The sequence below is a fragment of the Peromyscus maniculatus genome, chromosome 8 (genome assembly GCF_049852395.1).
Source record: "Peromyscus maniculatus bairdii isolate BWxNUB_F1_BW_parent chromosome 8, HU_Pman_BW_mat_3.1, whole genome shotgun sequence".
NCBI lineage: Eukaryota > Metazoa > Chordata > Mammalia > Rodentia > Cricetidae > Peromyscus > Peromyscus maniculatus.
This window is the reverse complement of record NC_134859.1, coordinates 10,407,015-10,427,927: the sequence shown is the minus strand read 5'-3', so window position 1 is coordinate 10,427,927 and position 20,913 is coordinate 10,407,015. Positions and strand designations below refer to the sequence as shown.

At 46.1% G+C, this 20,913-nt stretch overlaps 1 protein-coding gene across 6 annotated transcripts in view; it reads right to left on the bottom strand.

Moving 5' to 3' along the window:
• Glyr1 (glyoxylate reductase 1 homolog) overlaps positions 1 to 20,913 on the bottom strand; it is a 39,492-nt gene that overhangs the window by 4,848 nt on the left and 13,731 nt on the right. For 2 of the 6 annotated variants that reach the window (XM_016003190.3, XM_016003191.3), the window contains exons 5-15: positions 20,403 to 20,642; positions 15,542 to 15,628; positions 13,951 to 14,007; positions 13,073 to 13,123; positions 12,905 to 12,978; positions 9,804 to 9,903; positions 4,550 to 4,660; positions 3,453 to 3,554; positions 2,624 to 2,786; positions 2,180 to 2,359; positions 1,746 to 1,870 (exon numbers count right to left, since the gene is read on the bottom strand). In XM_016003190.3, the coding sequence (XP_015858676.1) occupies positions 1,746 to 1,870; positions 2,180 to 2,359; positions 2,624 to 2,786; positions 3,453 to 3,554; positions 4,550 to 4,660; positions 9,804 to 9,903; positions 12,905 to 12,978; positions 13,073 to 13,123; positions 13,951 to 14,007; positions 15,542 to 15,628; positions 20,403 to 20,642 (1,290 nt within the window). The remainder of the gene's footprint in view (positions 1 to 1,745; positions 1,871 to 2,179; positions 2,360 to 2,623; positions 2,787 to 3,452; positions 3,555 to 4,549; positions 4,661 to 9,803; positions 9,904 to 12,904; positions 12,979 to 13,072; positions 13,124 to 13,950; positions 14,008 to 15,541; positions 15,629 to 20,402; positions 20,643 to 20,913) is intronic. The other 4 variants (XM_006984671.4, XM_076577939.1, XM_006984672.4 and 1 more) reach the window with 3 other exon arrangements.

Genomic DNA, 20,913 nt, shown 5'->3' with positions numbered 1-20,913 from the left:
AGCCAGAGCAGAAACAACCTGGACCCACTAAGACGATCTCCCAGCACTAGCCCTATAAAGAACCCTTCCTAACCACATCTAAGATGAGTTTTATGAAGAAGCTGCAAATACCAAAGTAATTTCCTGCCAAGAGCCCCCAGTTAGAAACTAAATTGGGGATGCAGAGATGGCTCAGTGGTGAAGAGCACTTGGTGCTTGGTAGAGGCCTGCGTTAAGTGGCTCACAACTGCCTCTATCTCCAGGGGGGTCTGACATCTTTGGTCTCTGAGGATACCAGCATTCATGTGCACGCATCATCAAAAATAAATCTTTTGATCTTTTGGTTTTTTGAGACAGGGTTTCTCCATGTAGTTTTGGTACCTGCCCTGGATCTCACTCTGTAGACCAGGCTGGCCTTGAACTCACAGAATCCACCTGGCTCTGCCTCCCGAGTGCAAATCAATCTTTTTTTAAAGTGATTAAACAGAAACTAAAATCCCAGCTCCTTCAGCGATTGATGGGAGGGATGTGTGAGGCCAGGCATAAAGCAGCAGCCAGGACCGCAGGGCTCTTTTTCCAAAAGAGAGTCTCCAAAGTGACCATGCGCTGTAACATGCTCCAGTATACGGAGTGACGTGAATGGACAGAGCACTGCAACATGGATGGAGATGCAAGCCCCAACAGGCCATGGAAACATGACACGATTCAGTCAGGAATGCTGAAATACACCTGTAATCTGAGCACTATGGACACTGAGGCAGGAGGATTCTGAATTTGAGATTAGTCTGGGCTACCTAATGAGATTCAAGACAGCCTGAGCTATAAAATGAAATCTCTATGAGGAGGACAGAATTAAAGGAGAGTAACAGGAATTCCAGTCTCGGCTGAACTATTAGCACAGTCGCCCACTCTGACAATAACTGAACAACACAAACCAGCCACTGCACAGACTCACATTCCGTTTTCAACTTCTTTTGTGGCAATAGGGACTGAACCGCGTCTTGTGCGTGTTAGCTGAGTACTCTACCGAGAAACGCCAACTTCACTCCTCCTGTCTGTCTTTTCAATAACTATTTCTGAGACTGACTTTTACTAAGTTGTGCAGGCTGGCCTTGAACCTTCTGCTTCAGCTTCCTGAGTAGCTAAGGCTACAGGTATGAACTGCTGTACCCGGATAGACAAACTTTAGAATAATCCACAGAGCAAAGAAGAAATCATGAAGAAAATAATAACAATCAATTACTGTGGTTCAGAAGGGAATGTACAGCTCTCAGGCTCATGTCATAGGTAGGTCTAGAACTGTTGCCTAGGGCTCCTCCTTCAGGACTACACAGAAAGACTCCAGATCCTAATTTAAAGACAGAAACAGCGCAATTCTACACATGGTGTTCTTTTCCTTTCTTGGCTCAGTGTAGTGAGAATAGAATATAAAAATTTAGCCAGGCGGTGGTAGCACATGCCTTTGATCCCAGCACTAGGGAAGGAGAGGCAGGAGGATCTCTTGAGTACAAGGTCTACAGAGTGAGTTCCAGGCAGCTAGGACTACACAGAGAAACTCTGTCTCAAAAAACCAAAAGGTAAAAAAAACAAAAACCAAAACAAAGAAAACTTAAGAGTTAGGTGTAGGGTACACACCTGTAATCCCAGCACTCAGGAGGTCTAACAAGATCCTGTTCAATAACATGGGAAGAAAAGCTAAGCAAGCAGGACAGAAATTACAACTAACGGAAAGAATCTAGGGCCTGGACCACTTGATGTCAAGTTACCTCATTGGCTGCAGCTGCCATGGGGGTGGGGTGGTTGACTGCATCACCCAGTGCAATTGCCAGGCGGAGATCCTTCTGAATGTACTTCAGGTAGAAGTCAGGTTTAAAGTTTCCTTGTAGGATATCTGAGGAGGGAAAGCCATTCATCAGAAGTTTAAAGACCTACATGAAAAGCGTGCCTTAGAGTATCATGCTCACCTCCAGCATTGCCAAAAGGCATAGCCCTGCTCCTCTCCATCTCCTAAAGACTGGGAGCTCCAGTCTGGGGCTCAAAAACCTTTCACTGTCCCTGGGCATCCTCTGCCTGGGTCAAGGACTGACTGGAAAGGGGGCTCCTTTAACATAATGAGCCATGGAAGGACTCTCTCCTGGATGGTCTGGCCCAGCTGCTCAGTTTTAAAGAAAACAAAAATGCAAGACGGGAGGCCACTTACTTTGGCACTTCTGGTCCAGGAAGATGCTGGCCAACTGTCCCTGATTGAGGATGTCCAAGAGTGTTTGCTGTGACTGGCCTGTCACCTGGGCCAGTGTCAGCCCCTCAGCGATGGTAGCCATGAAGCTCCCTTGGACCATGTTCACAATCAGCATCATCTTGGCTGCATTGCCAACTTCACCTGCAGGGTAAAGGTCATGTCTCAAGAATCCTATAGGCAGGTCATCTCTAGCTGCCCTCACCATGCACTCTGAAAACTTCTTTCATCTGTCCTGGATAGGACAGGTTCCTTTTTCTCCCAGGTACTAATTGTGCCTGGAAAAAGAAGCCTTCTTTCAGGGAGCCTGGTGAGAAGGCCACACAGGACAGACACTGTCACCAATGTGCTCCCGTGCCCCCAAGCCTTCAGGTCCAACATGTCCAGACAGGTGGGCAGATATATTACCTAAAAAGAAGGAAGTCTTCCCCATTGCCTGGAAGCAGCTGCTGCAGTCCTCATACAAGCCCCTGTCTCCAGCTGCTAAGATCACCAACATCCCGTCATTGGACAGTTGCTGATTCCCTGAGACTGGGGCTTCCAGAAAGCGCCCCCCTCTGGATACAATCACCTGTAAGGAAAGCCACAGCTTCTGATGGGTCTTGCTTCTCCAAATATGGAGGAAGAAACACGGGGGTCATAGTGCCTCATCATAGGGTATGTTAGCATGTGGCTATCTACATTAAGGTTCCAAAGCCTACTACTATAGTGGGTCAGATAGGCTATCCTTTAAACAGATGTGAGTCACAAAAAGGAAGAGGGGAGCTAGGGTCTGCATCTTGTTCCCAGAATTCTGGTTCTCAGAGACCAAGGGGCAAACATGCCATACAGATACCTTGGCTCAATTCCTGCCCACTGGACCCTGCCCATCACTGAACTCAGCCACCCTCAGAACACAAGTGGGCCCAGAAGATTGGGAGGAGGACACTATGCTGGACTCAACTGTAGACAGTTGCTTAAGCCAAAAAGGCCACACTGGCAGTCTGGAGGCTTCTCACTGCAGGAGGGCTGACAGCATGGGGCCTCCTGTCTACTAGCCTGCAGTGACCTTCCATGGCAGTTCCAACCAGCTGAGGCTCTGAAGGGGGACAGTCAAGAGGCTAGTCCCAAGGTTCCCGACGTCCGTTCTGGCTTTGGCTCTAGTGTAACCAAACTGCCCGTACTTGGGTGTGGTCAGCCTGGGTCTTGGGCTCCCACTGAAAAGATGATCCAGAGCCAGCCTAGATAAGGCTGCTACCTGGGCCAGCTCGGTGACTGTATCCGCATCCACCGTTGACATGTCCACATAGCACTTCCCAGGGCGGATCCCTTGCAGCACACCGCTGGGGCCCAGCACCAGCTGTAGAGACACAATGGAGAAGCAATAGCCCAGGTTTGCAATTAAGTGCTCAGAAGTCCCTGCAGAACACAGTCTGTTGTTTTTTGGGGACTCATTTCCTGATCAGAAATTAACTATTAAAAATAAAAAGGAGCCGGGTGGTGGTGGCGCACGCCTTTAATCCCAGCACTCGGGAGGCAGAGGCAGGCGGATATTTGTGAGTTCGAGGCCAGCCTGGTCTACAGAGCGAGTTCCAGGAAAGGCGCAAAGCTACACAGAGAAACCCTGTCTCGAAAATCAAAACAAAACAAAAAAACAAAAACAAAAAAACCCACCAAAAGTAAAAAGGAAAGAGTCACTTAATATGTATGGGACAGAAAAGGAATTACAGGCAGAGGGATTTCTGTGAATTCCAGGCCAGCCTGGTCTACCTATAAAGTAAGTTTCAGACCAATGAGATTTTGTTTAAGAAAAAACAAAAAACAAAAAACAAACAAAAAACCAAACCAACCAACCAACCAAACAAAAAACAAAAACAGGCCTTCCAGAATGTTCCCTTTTATCTTTGTGTTCTCTTCCAATGGTTTAAAGGACAGAATCTCATTTTATTATTATGGAGGCTTCTTTGGACTAGATCACTCAGTTTAAGAGGATCACTAAGGAGCACTTGACTTTGTAACACATGCAAATTCAGCAATAGTTAAAACAGGAGTTGGCCCTTGGACCAAAGAAAGGCACACTTAGCCACAAACAGGTAAACAGTCCAGCTCAATAGAATACCTGGAACCAGTTCAGAAAAATGTTTCAGCAGACTTTAAGGACCCTAGAAGATCTTCATTTTGAATTAAAGGAAGTCTGTATTCAACTTTGACAACATCTTTCTCAACAGGAGATTGCCCCGAGATGGGATATCCCCCCACATGCAAACACTCACTCAGTGTGCAGGGGAGAAGGGGAGGAGGCCAGCCAGCTCTCTTGGCTACGACCTGAGATGCAGAGGGAAGGGGGGTCCTTACGTCCTTGGCTGCCTTTGGATCCGACACACAGGCGAAAGTGATGTCACAAGTTGAAACGACTTCAGCGGGGGTTCTTCCTAGGCGGGCCCCCTCCTGGATGAACAAATCACACTGCAAAAGTCACAGATCCTAACGTGAGCTGCATGCAATGCACAACAAACATGCTGGACAGGCCAGAGATGTGTGGACCTCTGGCTGGTCTCCCAAGGCAGGAGGCTGACCTTGAGGCCTGACCTCCAGAGACTTTACAGACTATCCTGTTTTTGTAGACAGACATGGTATCTAGAATGAGTGTCTGCTGAAGGCTGGTGGTTTGAAGACTAGGATATGGACAGTGCCTATGCCCAGCTCCTCTGTGCGAGTAGAGCAGTAGAGCGGTGTCAAAACCAGCCTAGGGACCTGAGTCACTAGCACATGCAGAGGGAGCAGGGCTGTGGGGTCCCTTTCTTCTGAACACCATTCCCTCTTGGGTGGTTCCAAATACTGTAGCCAGGCTAAGACTTACAAAGGGTCTCGAAGACCTAACTTCTTTTTGTCTAAAATTAATATCATCCAAAAAATCCTGTAAAACAGATCACTGCTATTTTGGTGTACATTTCCCCCATAAGATATACTGAAAGTGAAAGCTGGGCAGAGATGGCACATGCCTTTAATCTCAGCATTCAAGGGATAGAGGCAGACAGATCTCTAAGTTCAAGGCCAGCTTCATCTATTCAGAACAGCCAGGGCTACACAGAAAAACCCTGTCTTGGGAAAAAAAAAAAAAAGAAAAAAAAAATATTCAAAGAGATAATAAGAATAACTTGTGCACACTGTATTGTAAGCAAGTTTTTCTTTTTTTCTTTTAACTTTAAGAAGTTTATTTTCTATGTAAGAGTGTTTTGCCTGCATGTAAGAATATGCATCACATGTGTGCTTGGTGCCGCTGGGGCTCAGCTGAAGGTGCTCGATTCCCTGGATCTGGAGTTATGGATGTTTGTAAGGCACCATGTCAGTTCTGGAACTGAAACTGTATCCTCTGCAAGAGTAAACAGTGTTCTTAACTGCTGAGCCATCTCTCTAGAACCTCTAAAATGTTTATTTTTAATTGCATTAATTTTATCTGTGTGCATGCGTATGCTGTACACATATGAAGGTCACAGAAGGATTTGCTGGAGTCAGTTTTCCTTCTACTGCATGGGTTCTGGGGACTAACACAGGTTGTCAGTCTTGGCAGCAAGCATCTTTACCCACTGCACACACTGAACCATATCTGTCTTTTCTTAACATACTGCCACAACTACTTTGAATTGGTGGACATTCAATATTGTCTAATTTTTGTTTTGGAAAGTTATTATCCAATAACTATTGATCTAGAACTGTAGAGATGGCTCAGCAGTTAAGAGTACTTGCTGTTTTTCCAAAGGACTTGGGTTTTATTCCCAGCATCCACATGGCAGCTCACAACCTTTTGCAACTCCAGTTCTAGAGGATCCAACACCCTCTTTTGTGCATACATACAGGCAAAACATTCATACACATAAAATAAATATAAAGTACATATAAAATAAAAATAAAATCTTAAGGATTAATCCTAGCACTTGGGAGGCAGGAGGTGGATCTCTGGGAGTTTAAGGTCAGCCTTGAACTCACATCAAGTTCCAGGTAAAGCCAGTGCTATATAGTGATACCCTGTCTCAAAAACAACACTTAAAAACAAACAAACAAACAAACAAACAAAAACCAAAAAAACTATAAACAAAACTAGTTATCTTTTTAAAAAAGATTTACTTATTCATGTATTTTATGCATATGAATACTCTGTCCTCATGCATATCAGAAAAGAGAATCAGATCCCATCATAGATGGTTGTGAGCCACCATGAGGTTGCTGGGAATTGAACTCAGGACCTCTGGAAGAGCAGTCAGTGCTCTTAACTGCTGAGCCATCTCTCCAGCCCCCATTATTTACCTTTTCCTTTAGAGAGTTTGGATTGTTTATAGCTGGTCTTGGCACGTCTCCTGACAACACTTCTCTGACCAGTCTCTGCCGCTCCTCCTTGCCTTGTCAAGAGCAGCCTCTGTTGGAGGCAGTGCTGTCCAGTCTACTGCGGAGCCTAGAGTTCTATGGGAGCCATCTGGGAATGAAGCTTTAGGTTTTGTTTCCAGGCTAACTCAGTGCCCCATCTTTTGAATTTTTAAATATATTTTTTTTTATTATTTCTATGTTCTTATGTTTACAGGTGCACATGTGTGTGGACTCATGTGCACATGAACATGGAGGCTAGACATCAGCATCTAGTGTTTTCCTAAATTGGCCTCAATTTTAACGAAAAATTAACTGGAGATGTCCAGCTTTTATGTGGATATTAGGGGCTTGAACTTAGAGCCTCAGTGAACAGCAAGCTAGTTAGTAAGACTAACCATCTTCCCAACTCAATTATATTTTGGAAAGAAAACAGGTCTGCTTAGTATATTTACTGCAAATAACAGTGGGCATGGCAGTAACAGGAGAAATACTGACCCCTTCCCTTTTATTTAAAGGTTTATATATTTTATATGGATGAATGTGTGCTTGAATATATGTATATATACCATATGTGCACCTGGTGGCCTCAAAGGCCTTAAGGGGGTGTCAGATCCCTTGACCTGGAGTTACAGATGGCTATAAGCCACCATAACAACACTGAGACCTGAACCCTGGTCCTCTGCAAGTACTATTAACTGTTGAGCCATTTTTCTAGCCCACCACTTACACTTCAATTTTTCCCCCCAGGCGGTGGTGGTGCATGCCTTTAACCCTAGCAGTTGCGAGGTAGAGCCAGGCAGATCTCTGTGAGTTTGAGGCCAGCCTGGTCTACACAGTGAGTTACACACAGCCAGAACTACACAGAGAAACCTTATCTCAAAAACCCAATTTTACTCTTTTTTTCCCCCCTCCGAGACAGGATTTCTCTGTGTAGCTTTGGAGCCTATCCAGGAACTCACTCCAGGCTGGCCGCAAACTCACAGAGATCCACCTACCTCTGCCTCCCAACTGCTGGGATTAGAGGCGTGTACCACCACTACCACCACCACCACCACCACCAACACCCGGTTTACTCTTTCTTTTCTGGAAATTAACACCATGTTCCTTATTTATTATTTCAGAAACATCAGCAGGTCACTCTATTCTGCTGTCATTTGCTATGGAGTCTCACTGTGTTGTGCAGTCAGTCTGGCCTCAAGAGCTCCTCCTCTTTGCCTCAGCTTCCTGAGCAGTGGGGACTAAGGACATGTGCCTCTGTGCCTGGCCAGAGGACTATTCAAAGTTTTTCTTGCTTTTATAGTTACTTACTTAGTGATGTGTGTATGTGAACATGTGGGTCAGAGGTTAGGAATCCCTCCTTTCACAATATGTGTCCTGGTGATCAAATCAGGACTCAGGGGTCAGACTTGGTGGCAAGCACCGTTACCTACTGAGCCATCTCATTATGTACCCCTGGTTGGCCTTTAACTTGCTCTATGTATATGTAGACCAGGCTGGCCTCCCTGGAACCCTCACTGCCTCTGCCTCCTAAGTGCTGGGATTGAAAGCAAAGCACCATCATTATCAACAGCCTTAAAAGAAATTCCAAGGGCATCACTACAGGACTAAAAAATGGTCACAAAGGATGGCTTTTTACATCCTTGCCAGGTCCTGTGCGGAGTCCTTGAAGCGGAGTACTGTCGATTTCTGCCCTCCATGAAGCAGGTGCTCTTGTTGTGCTACTCACACAGATGGAGACAAGCAGAGTGTCTTGCCATGTAAAGTAAAAGCACATCCGTGATTTGAATTTGGGCCTGCCTGACTTAATTTTTAGAGGCATGACTCCCTTGTTCATGTTTCCCAATCAAGAAAGAGGCAGCCAGAGGCACTTCTATCAAGGGAAAGGTCCAGTTACCACACATGCTCAGACCCCCTGCTCTCCCTCACGTTCAGCAACTGCAGTCTTGAGGAGAAGGCTGGAGTCACAAAGACTGCAGTGGAGCTTTAGGATGTTACCTGGGTTAGGTTCCCATAGCACCTACCCAATGCTCAACACATGTGTCCTAACAAGAAAGCGTGGCTTTTGGAGCCCACTATCCCAGGCTCCCCACAAAACCCAATCATTTATCTGTTTTTGAAAGGCACCTGATCCAGTAAAAACCAATTTTGAGAGCGGAGGTACTAAGGAAGAGAACCAGGGCCTTGCTCTAGCATTGAACTATACTCTAGACCATAAAACATTTTGTTTTGAGGTTGCTGGGAACTGAACTCAGGACCTCTGGAAGAACAGCCAGTGCTCTTAATGGCTGAGCCATGTCTCCAGCCCTAATTATCATTTTCGTTAGTATTCTGTCATTATTTAGCCCCAATGTCTTCTTTAGCCATCAGCTCTCACTTCAGTTCTGTAGTTATTTATCATTCACAGGGCTAAAGCATAGCCCATCTCAAAAGGGAACACCTTTCCAGGCTCTGGTCCTTCATTCCAGGTAAGAACAATGCTCCCAGTTCCTGCAGCAGTTCATTACTGCAGAATTACTGCTGCTCAACCTGCTCAGAATGGACCACATCATAGATATGATATGGTGGTCACAAAGGATGAACCTGGTGTGCCTACGTACTCCATGTGATACGTGCTTCATTTTATAGCAATGGTATGTCTGTTGCTGTTGTTATTGGTATTTTTTATGTATGTGTATATGTGTGTACAGACACATGAGCACAGGCGGCTGTAAGCCACCTGATATATACGCTAGGGACCTCTGGAAGAGTAGTACCCAGCACACACTCTTTTAACTGTTGAGCCATCTTTCCAGCCTGTTTTTTTTAAAGACAAAGTTTCTCATAACTTGCCTTGTAGATTGGGCTGGCCTCAAACTCACTTGCCTTGTAGATCCACCTGCCTCTGCCTCCTGAGTGCTGGGATTAAAGGTGTGCACCACACCAGGCTTCTTGTTTGTACTTTTGAGAAAAGGTTTCACTGTGGTCTGGAACTTCCTACATAACATAGGCTGGCCTAGAATGCAAGGCAATCCTCATGCCTCCATCATTTAAGTGCAGGAATTACGGATTGTACACACATGTGCGATCATGTGTGGTGCACCTTGAGTAGTTTTACATGCTTCAATTTTTATAGCAACATTTTATATATCCTTCTGCCTTGACTAAGCTTAGCTCCTTTTCCTGGATGCAGAACACTGAGTAGAACCACTGAGTAACCACCCTCAGTTATTCCACCTTCCATGTGACAAACCTCACCCTTAATACTTACTTTCTCTGCAGTCCGGTTCCAGACAGTCACTGTGTGACCCATTTTTAGCAAGTTGGAGACGATGCCACTTCCCATTAAGCCAAGGCCCAAAAATCCTATCCTGAAAGAGACAAAGATTGATCAGTTCAGACAAAGGCATGTCCACTCCGCAGCAAAAGTAACAATGTACGTTTTTCTTTTATGACACTGGGCATCAAACCCAGGGGTGTTTCATGTTAGGCAATGCTTTACAGCCTTGGTCCAGCACTGTACCTCTTCTTCTTCTGAATGGCTAGTTCCTAAATGCATATGGCCATGTCTAAATCTCTGACCACCAGAGACCAAAGCATGACTTCTGTGGCTATTGGCAAGTCTTCCAATTGTGGGCCCCCTTGCTTCTGATAGAGTATCTGAGCTTCTAATTCCACTCCAGTGACAAAGCACAGAGCTATCTTCAGCTCCTGAATGGCTTCCTGATCAGCAACCCCATGCACTAGGCTTTCAGACCACTACATACATAGTGTGCCCCAAATCCACAAACCACAGAGACAAGTGCTGATGGCTGGGGGCCCTAGTAGTGTATGCACTGCTTCTCCCTGACATCTGCTCTCCCAGGCTCTCACCCTCGGCCTCTCTACCTACATCCTCCAAAGCACTGTTCCCAATGCCTTCTCAGGCCATCACCACTCTCTGCGACTGAAGTGCATGTGGCAAATTCTGCCTACCTTTAACTTCCTCTCCTTATTCCTTCCTGCCATTGGAGAACGCGCTGGGACTGCTTGCTACTGCTCCTACCTTTATATACTTGTACAGAGATCTTCATCTTGGCTACACGTCTTTTCTGGTTCTTGTACTTTGTATGTGTAGGTCAGAAGATGACCTTGAGTGTCATTCCTCAGACACAAACCACTTTTTTGGGAGACAAGGTTGTCACTGGCCTGAAACTTGCTAAGCAGGTGAAGCTTGATGGTCAGTGAGCCCCAGTGATCTGTTTGTCACCTTAGCACTGAGTTTGGAGGTATGCACCACCATGCCTGGCTTTTTCATGTGGGTACTGGGGACAGAATTTAGGTCCTGAATTATTTGGCAAAATAGACATTTTTTTTTTTAAATTTAAATTGAGACAGGGTCTCACGTTGTAGCCCGGTCTGGCCAGATATGTTGCTCAGTAACCTCAACTCAGAGCAATGTTCCTGTGTCAGATTCCTGAGCACTGGAATCCAGGGTGAACCACTATACCCAGCTGGATTTTATATACCTTTATTTCTTCTTGCATGGCAAAATAGTTAAATGCCTTTCTTCTCTCAGAAATTCCACTATTTTCTTGTTTTCTATTTGTTTTTTTTCTCAGCTCTCAACATTCTCAAGATTCCCTACAAAGGCTCTATGCAGCCTCTCCATACTTTTGGTTTTTCTGGAATCCTGCCTGTAGGCACCATTGGAAAATGACTCCTTTACTTGGAGGCTTCTCTTACTCTGGCAGGAATACCTAGGTACTCAACACTCTCTGTCTCAGCACATAGAACATCACGTGAATCAAAGCTACCACCTTCCTCAACAAAACAGGATTCTTTGACCATTAGGTTTTATGCTGATGTGTTTGCCATGTATAACTCTCATGCAGTACAATTTCTCCCATGAAGCCTATCAAGACTGGGTAATTTTCTTTCCTTTTGTGTTTTAGGAAACTCAATAGATCTATGAGCGAAGTATCTGTATGTCCAACATGACAAACAACAGTCCAACAAATTCTATGTCAGTGTGGATTAATGTGGATCAGATGCTTTGTGTGGCTGGCTTCAAACTCATATTAAGATGCCTTGTTGCTGGGCAGTGGAAGCACATGCCTTTAGTTCCAGTACTTGGAGGTAGAGGCAGGCAGATCTCTGTGAGTTTAAGGCCAGCCTGGTCTACAGAGTGAGTTCCAGGACAGCCAGGACTACACAGAGAAGCCTTGTCTCGAAAAATAAAAAAACAAAACAAAACAAAAAAAAGTGTTGCCTTGAGAGGCAGTTAAGGGTCTTGGGTGAGAATATGAGGACTCAAGTCGTTAGTCCTGTGCTGGTCTTGGTTTTAAAACAAATACAATCCTTACTAAAGAATACCTACCTTCTATGCCTGGTCCTCACCCTTTTTTTGAGACATGGTTGTGCTAGGCAGCCCTCATTGGCCTAGAACTCCTAATCGTTCTCTGCCCCAGCCTCTCAAGTACTGGGATTGCAGGTGTGCACCACCACCTCTGGGCTCTATGTCCCCCGCACCCCCATCTCTGATCAGTTTCTAACAAGCTCCTGTCTTCTGCACACTGCAGAGGGGAGTTCAAGAAGAACCTGGTATAACTAGGGATTTCAAGTATGTACTGTCAAGAGTACTGAGTTTAGTCTGTGAGAGAACTATGTGGAAGGTATACACTAGAAGTCATATTTGTTATAGTGCTCACAACACAACTCCTTAGTAATGAAACCCTTCCACTAAATGACTGCAGCCTCAACTGGCTCAGCTGAAGCAGCAATGATGCTGCAAAGACAAGTCTCTGGAAGGTTCGGGGCCCACCATCTAGGCAAGGAGCTGGAAAGCAGCTCACAGGTGCACGGGAAGGACAGGGAGGGACACGGAGAAATGGGTAAATTGAGACAAAAGGGTTTATTCCAAAAACCTGCATGTCTCTCCCCATGGCTAATCCCATCATACAAGGTAAATTTACATACTGACCCAAATTTCCAAGAGTGGCTCCAGACTAGCAGTGGCAGCAAGGGCAGTTCTGCTACCTACAAGGAAATGAATTCTTGGCCTGCACTGTGGACATAATCTACCAGTCGAGAAGCCCTATTCAGGATGGGGCCTGAGATAGAGCTTTACAAGCCGTCTTTTGGGAGGCTCAGAGAACTTCTGAAGTAGTTGCTCAGATTCACTGACGATTAGGGAGCCAACACCTGAGCCTATTCCCAAGGGAGGACCCCACAGAAAGTGGGGATGGGAACGACAACTTCCTCTGATAAGTGAAACTGTTGCCAAATTATTTATCAGGCTCAGATACAGCCCTTCAGGGCTCCCTTGGCGCCACTTCTCCAGTTCTAAAAGAATCCAGAGCCTGCAGGAGGCTTCATCATCCAAGGTCTTACTTTTTGTCTGTGGGTGTGATGCTGCCATTCACGGCTGTGCTGTCTGCTGCCTGGATGGAGGTGGAACCAGTTTCCTAGAGATAGGGAGCACAAATAATCATCTAGCTGTCTCTGACCACAGTGAGATCACAGGTGAGATAAAAATTCAAAGTCAGGGAGCCTACATACCTCTTCACATATTTTCAGCTTCTTTGTGATTGCCTGGTAACAGACAGCTGGCTAATGAAGAGGGAGGAAAAAGACAACTTATTAAGTGCAACAGTTCTACATGGTAATTTCCCTAAATGGTTAGGCCTAATGAGACAATAACACAGGCTATTTCTTTGTTGTATAATTTTAACAAATCCAGAGGAAAACACTCATTACCCCAATATTCCATACAGCTGCTTGAAGGCGGTCTTTGTCCGACTCTGAGCTGCAGAGATGTCAACTTACATGCCTTGTTACGGAGTTGGTCAGTAAAAGCTGGGCTGGAAACCAAACCTGCCCACCTCCAAAACCACTCATTGCTATAAGGTCTTTGCAGAGTTTGGCCCAACCCCCAGCCTCACAGACTTTAGTAAAGCTTCTCGCTATGGCCACAGGGCTGGGAAGCCATCCTGACCAACAGCCACAGGATGTGGTACCAGGCAGCATGGGCAACCTCATGGAGATAGCCTTCATGTCTAGTCCCTCCTGCCTTAAACTCTGAAGGCAACTGCTGATATCCCAGCAACACAAGTGGCTGAGTTCTAAAAGCGTTTTAAAATTTTATTTATTTACTTTTTAAATTTATTTATTTTTATTTCACGTACATTGGTGTTTTGTCATGGGTATTGGGTCTTAGGAACTGGAGTTACAGACAGTTGTGAGCTGCCATGTGGATGCTGGGAATTGAACCAGGGTCCTCTGGAAGAGCAGTCAGTGCTCTTAACCACTAAGCTATCTCTCCAGCCCCAAGTTTTTTATTTTTAATTTCCCTGGCACCTGATTTCCTCATGGGCCTACACTGTCACTTAGCTTGTTGCTATGGCATTCATAAACAGGTCTAACCCATGTGAACTCACCTTCTCTGTTTGGCTCAACAGAAAATGATGGAAATGAGGATCTGCATCTTTGACTGGCTGGAATCAGAAGACAAGGAAATCAAATGAGTTGCCCTCTACCAAAATCACTTTCACTTGTCTAGAAGAGACACACTTTCCTGCTGCATGGTTTCTTCAATAAAGTCTCCTTCAGGGCTGTTGGGAAACTTCTATTTTTTGAGACAGGGTTTCTCTGTGTAGCCCTGGATGTCCTGGAGCTTGCTCTGTAGACCAGGCTAGCCTCAAACTCACAGGGATCTGCCTGCCTCCGCCTCTTTTTTGGGATTAAAGGTGTGTGTCATCCCCTGACCCCCACCATCTCTTTTATTTCCTGTACTAGGGGTAGAATCTAGGAGTCCTGCACATGTTAGGCAAGTGTTCTACCACTTAGCGAGCACTACCTCCAAGCCCTATTTCCAGGTTTTTTTTTTTTTTTTTTGAGACATTCTCACCTTATAGCTCTGGCTGGCCTTGAAGACATAGAGATCCACCAGTCTTTGCTTCCAGAATGCTGTCTCCTTTTATTTTTTATTTTGAGACAGTATCTAACTTACTCAGGCTGGCCCTTCAACTCACTTGGTTATTCAGGCAGGCCATAACCTGTGATCCTACTGCTTCAGCCTTAACTAAGACTGCAAGCCTGTGCCACCAGGCCCAACTCTGGCCTTTCATAAACTGCATTCTAGTTAAGGGAAAATGGGTTCAAGTACAAAAAAGACAGATGTTTCTGCAGGTTAAGACCAATCACTCTAGTAACTAAGTATTACAAAGCTCTCCTGCATTTTAGCACTAAGCATTCACCAGGCATGCAGTTGGCCTTGCTGCATAAACCATAGCAATTCTAGTACTCTTCTAGTTTCAGAGCTCTGGTCTCTTTGGATCTGAGGCCAGACCCTTGTAGGGCTTGGCTTCCTGGGATCAATTCTGATTACAGTGGCCTTGGCCATAGATCTCCATAACTGTTTACAACTATGCCTAGTGCCAGGTACAAGCACAGTGAAGCTGGTGTGACCCCAAGCTACTAAATATCAAGAACTGCATTCTCTGAGCTTGGTGGCTACATTTCTGTAATCCTAGTACCTTACCTGGGTATCTGAGGTGGAAGGATCTCTAGTTTGAGGTTGGCATTGGCTACCTAGGGAGACTCTGTCACAAGACAAAATAACCTCTCCTTCAACCCTCCCCAGAAAAAACTACCTCTTCAAGGGTGGTGGTGGTGGTGGTGGAGGCAACAAAACAGGGGGGAAAAAGTATTTATGGAAGAGAGAGTATTACAATAAATACAAAAGTAGTCCTACCTCAAACAATAAGAATGATAGTGGGCCTATAATCCCACATATGATGCTGAACAGGTAAACTGCCTGGAACCTCAAACCTAAAACACTGCGCACCCCGAGGATAGAAGATTTCAGTTTTTAACCTCCTAGACTTCTGTACTGCTTTCCAGTAAAACAAAACCAAACAACCAGAAAAGGGGGAAACGGGAAAGAAGATCACATAGCAAAGCCAGAAAATGTGCTATGTGCTTGTTCTGACATTGTGGTCAGTCCTACCAGCAGGAAAAATTCTTTACCTCGCTCGCAGTTGGCTGCCATTTAAATGCAGCCATTGGTCCGGCCATCATCCCCTTTACAGTGCTAGACTCAGGGATGGTGAGGTCCTATATAGGAGAAAAGCAGAGAGAGCATCAGGAAACTTTGCTTCCCTTTTGGCCACACTCCACCCTGACTAAACTCCTGGCAAGTGCCATGGTTTAAGTGTAAAGTTCAAGCCAATCCCCTGGTCAAGGCTCTAAGTGGGAGAAGGGCAACTGCTTCCCGCCAATAGGAAGTGAGCCTTCTTCTCCAGTCCTCTAGTAACAGAACCTGCACATGCACTTATGTCACAAGAATGAAGGTTAATTAGGAAGCTGCCAGCAAGTTACAGGGAAATTCTTTATGGCAACTAATAATCACCAAGAAAACAGTGGCTTCGGAGGGACTCTACCTTGTCTTAAAAAAACAAGAACAAAAACAATACATGGCACTGCTGAGGAGACCTGCCACATGAAAGTGATGATGAATGCCAGAATACATTTGGGGTGGTCTCAAATGAGCAGCTCTTCATCTGCATGGTCTGGCCCCTCCCACCACTGTGATATACTATGCATACCTCACCCATCATGGTGGGATACCAGGGTGAATGCTCATGTGCCCATAAACATTCCACCTTCCTCCTGTACCAGGTCTCATCCTCTACTACTCGGACTCTCCTTGACTCAAAGGGTAGTGATTGCTGCTTCGCCACAACAAAGCCACCCTCCCCCCTAGTCACTAGTACCAAACTGGCTGGCATACCACCATCACTGTGAGCAGGCAGCTGAAAACTCAATCTCCTGCTCTCCCTCTGGCCCCATGTAGCCTTGTCTCCCTCCAGACACCAGCCCAAGTCAGGCCTTATCATATCTGCCTAAAGCCAGCTCCCTAATTCTCACAATGAAGCTAAACTTTGCTATGGCAGTCCTCAGGGACGGCTCTACAGTCAGAATCCTTATTCCACACTCATATCTGCCTAAGTCCTAATTCTTTTCTTTTTTTCCCCGAGACAGGGTTTCTCTGTGTAGTCCTGGCTGTCCTGGAACTCACTCTGTAGCCCAGGCTGGCCTCAAACTTACAGAGATCCACCTGCCTCTGCCTCCCGAGTGCTGGGATTAAAGGTGTGCACCACCACCGCCTGGCCTGAATCCTAATTCTTTCTCTCCCCTTGCCATTCTCTAGTTTACCAGCACTCCATTCCCCAACCCCAAACACACCAAATAGGAACCCGCCTCAGGACTTCTGTCTTCCATCATGTCTACTTGACTCATAGGCTCACTTTAGGGCACCATGGAAAGGTCACCTCATCAAAGTAGCTTTATTTGACCCCTCTGTACCTTCTCCCATTTGAAGGTGATGTTGATTACAGTGACGGCAAGAGTTTCAAAAGTCATCTTAGTACTAGCTTATATATATGGTCTCCTGGAACCCCCATTACTCACAATGGAGAACTAATACTGCCTTCCTTTTACAGAAACAAAAACTGAGGTAGAGGGATTAAGTAGCACTGGCCAATTGTGAGACAGATTAAAAATTCCAGCTCCCAGGAATGGTGGCACACATCTTTCATCCCAGCCCCTGGGGAAGGAGACACAGGCATATCTGAGTTTGAGGTCAGCCTGGTCTGCACAGTTCCAAAATAACCAAACCACCAAACAAAAAACCTAACCAACCAACCAACCAACCAAACAAACAAAAACCCATACCAAACAATTCAAATTGTGGCAATTTGGAGCCAGGGTTGGTTCTATTACAAGTGTGTTCTCCTCCCACTCTATTCTACATTGGGAATCATGCTGGCATGCAGATGAAGCTGAGTATGTACTAGAGAAGTGGGGAATCTCTCTTCCTCAAAGAGACCATCTCTCTACAGCTTTTAGGCTTTCTCTCTAGACATGTGGTCTGTGGTGAAGCTGCCAAACAAGCAGCTGTGTAACAGAGAGGCTAGACTGTTCTGTAGTGGCAACAACAAGTTCTATCGGAGCTAACACAGAAGCCTCCAATCACGTCACTACTCAGCACCTGATACAAGGCTGGTGGATTTTAAAGTGTATTCAATGAAGATGGGACAGTGGGGCTCCAGGGATGACAGAATGGGAACAAGGAGTTTATAGTTCTTGGTCCAAACATGAAGGAAAGACCTCTATCCCTGATTCACCTGCTTGATGTGAGTGTGAAATTTTAGGAGGACCACAGGTCTGACTACACTTCTGCTGGGATGGTCTTCATCTGAAGCTGAAGCTGTAGTTCTTAGCTTAGAAGTAGCAAAGGGGAGCCCAGCCAAGACATGAGAGTAAGCCTCCAGGCAAAATCTGAAATAGACGTCTAGACATAAATTCAGCCTTGTCTGAAGGCAAGTACTTGACACTTCTGAAATCAAGGTTTTTTAGTTATTCTTAGGGGCAGAAGATTACACAACAAAATAGCACTCACCTGGGACTCTACAGCTAGGAGCCTGTGCTTTACTGCTTACTGCCAGCCAAATGACAATTGCTATGGCAACACACCTGCACTCTTTGAGCTACAGGACAGATGAGGTCAGATGCACTGTCACTCCACTGCCAGGGCAGACTCCCCGAAGCACTGAGCACAGGCCCAGCCCACAAACACCCAGAAAGGACCCAGCTAGGGTCAAGAGCAGGTTGTTCTCCTAGCCTGAAACCTGGTTAATAGTTACCACCACCAAATGAGTTTCCCTGTTGTACGGTGGACCGCTTCTCATTATCAGCTCAAGGGAAAGCTTTGAGATAGGAGAAGCCAGCTTGGGCGGGATCTCTGGGGGGCTAGACTGAAGGAACTTTCCAACTCAGGTCTCACAGCACACCTGGCTCCTATCCTGCAAACAGCCCACACAGGATTGGGATCTGATACCCACTGTTCTCCAGATATGGTCCTCAGCACTACCTGTGGACTCACTCAAACAGGAAACCCATGAGGCTCCAGGGTCAGATTAGGAAGCTAATATCATCCAAACACAGGGCCTCACCATTGTATTTGCCTTTATCTAATAGGAAGCTGTTTCTGTCCAGGGTGATTCAGGAGTTTATGAGGAGCTTGCCTGAAGACAGTTAATTTGGAAGACAGTAGAAAACGTGACCGCTCCAATTCCTTCTCGACTGAAAACTACATTACATCTTTTGGGGGTTCCTATCAGGCCACATCCCCTGTAGGCAGAAGTCCCCCACTCACTGAGGCTTGCAGTTCTCTGAAGCTCCCTACCTCCTGAGCATGTCACAGGGGGACTCTTTCTCTCTTCCTTCTGCTCTCTTAGCCTTAGGACAATGGCCCACAGAGGCAGACCAGGCTGAGCCTAGCCAAAGATACTCTTAGATCCCTAAAGTGTTTGTGAATCAGATTCAAACATTTAAATTTAGAGTGTTTTGCATACAATTCTGTATTCCCAGCTCCTTTCGACCAGACAATCTGGCAGCAGTTGGCCAGGCACCCTGTGGATGGAGTGTATGGCTCGGCCCCAAGATGCAGGGAGCTCTCCTGTTCTTTCCGCGAACCCGAGGCAGCCTCAGTTGCTTTGTGCCCTGTTTCACTGGTGTTTGATTGAACCTGCCAGCCTTGCTCTGGTGTCTAGTGTTTCATCAAGGTTTTATAACCCACTACTCGTCAGCTATCTGGCTTCTACTCCTTTTATCCTGGCTGCATATCTACCAGTGTGCTTCTCACAATTCACAGGCCACCCACTTCCTGAAATTAGACACAAGGTGAGAGAGGCACCATTTCCTCCTGGATTCATCTGGCCACACTTCCAACTTTATGAACCCTGATCAAATATTCTCTTAGCAGTGCAGACTCTCTTCTTGAGCATCCCTCCTCATATTCCCAAGACAACCTCATCTAGTCTCATGGATTAGGCTGTTCTTCATCCAAAATGGCTTCCCAGTCTACAGCTCTAGTACTGTTTGGGACATGCTTCAAATGCACCACACTCAAAAAAGAACCGAAGGCTAGAATGTAGCTTAGTGGTAGAGTGCTTGCCTACCATATTCAAAGCTCCAGGTTCTACCCTTAGTTCCATACACAATGACAACAGCAAACCCCAAATCCCTCCAAAGCCACAAAGAACCAGCGCTCGCGCTCTCTCTCTCTCTCCTTCCCTCCCTCCTTCTCTCTCTCTCTCTCTCTCTCTCTCTCTCTCTCTCTCTCTCTCTCTCTCTCTCTCTCTCTCTCTCTCCTGTGTGACAGCCCCATTTCCTGACTCCTGATCATGTAAAAAAGCAACAGCATTATCTCCTAGGAGTGGAGCTTGACGCCACCTTTTCTTTCCTTTTCGTCTACACCCCTCCATATAACCAGTTGCCAAGTCCTAAAAGGGCTTCCTCTGATAGGCCTCTCCCCGATTCCTTTCAGAAAATGCTACCACCTCTTTCGGGTATACCAGTGACTTTGGCTTCAGGCCCCTTTTCTGTCTTCACAATTACTAAGGCCCAGCTTGGCACACAATGCTATCTATCTCAACAACTAGCTTAAATAGCTTCCTAGGGCTTCCACTATCTTGAATTTACTGCATGGTTCTCTGTGACCCGGTGTCAACCTACCTGTCCTCTGCTTGCCCGTCCTTCTACCTGCCAGGATGATGCTCCGGCCTCCTCCCACGGGCTGCATGCTCACCGCTACAGTGCTTCCCCTCCCTTCTTGACTGCCCTTCCCCTCCCAGGCAACTCAGGGGACTGCTCTCCCGCCTCGACCTCCTTCTCCTACTATGTCTGTGGCACTTTGCTTTCACTTCATTTACAGAACATGGCAAGAACTTCACACCCACTAGGTGAGCAAGACCATCCTTAAGAGTATGGCTCTGCTTTACACAAAAAAGGCACTAGTCCGGGAAGCTACAGTGGTAAGACAAACCTTCTCATCCTTTGGGGGCCGACCCCGCTTCCGGGGACTTTGCTCTTGGGCTCTTTTAAGGCATTTGGAGCCTCTCTCTGCAGAGCCTGAAGTCACCCTCTTCTTTCCTTCTCCCATGTTCTTCTTCACCTTCCCTTCAGACAGGCTAAGCTTGCGTTTCTCATCACCTGAGTTTGGCCTACTTCTCTCCTCACTGGAATTACGCCGATTCTTGTCATCAGCAGAAGTGTGGGATGATGTCTGCAAGTTCAACAATAATAATGATGACCACTACAACGGCCACTACCAACATTGGCGATGTAGTGCTCTCGGGACTTCTGTGAATTGTCTTCATAGCCACCCTGAGAAACAGGATCCTTGCTCACCCCTGTTTGCACTGGAAAAACAGCTTAAAAAAAAGAAAATCATGTCACTTGTCTACAGCCCCAAAGCTAGGAGGTGGCTGTGTTCCTAAGCTCTTTGCTGCACTCCAAAGCTGAGCTACTCCTTCTAAAAGCAACATGCCTCAGAA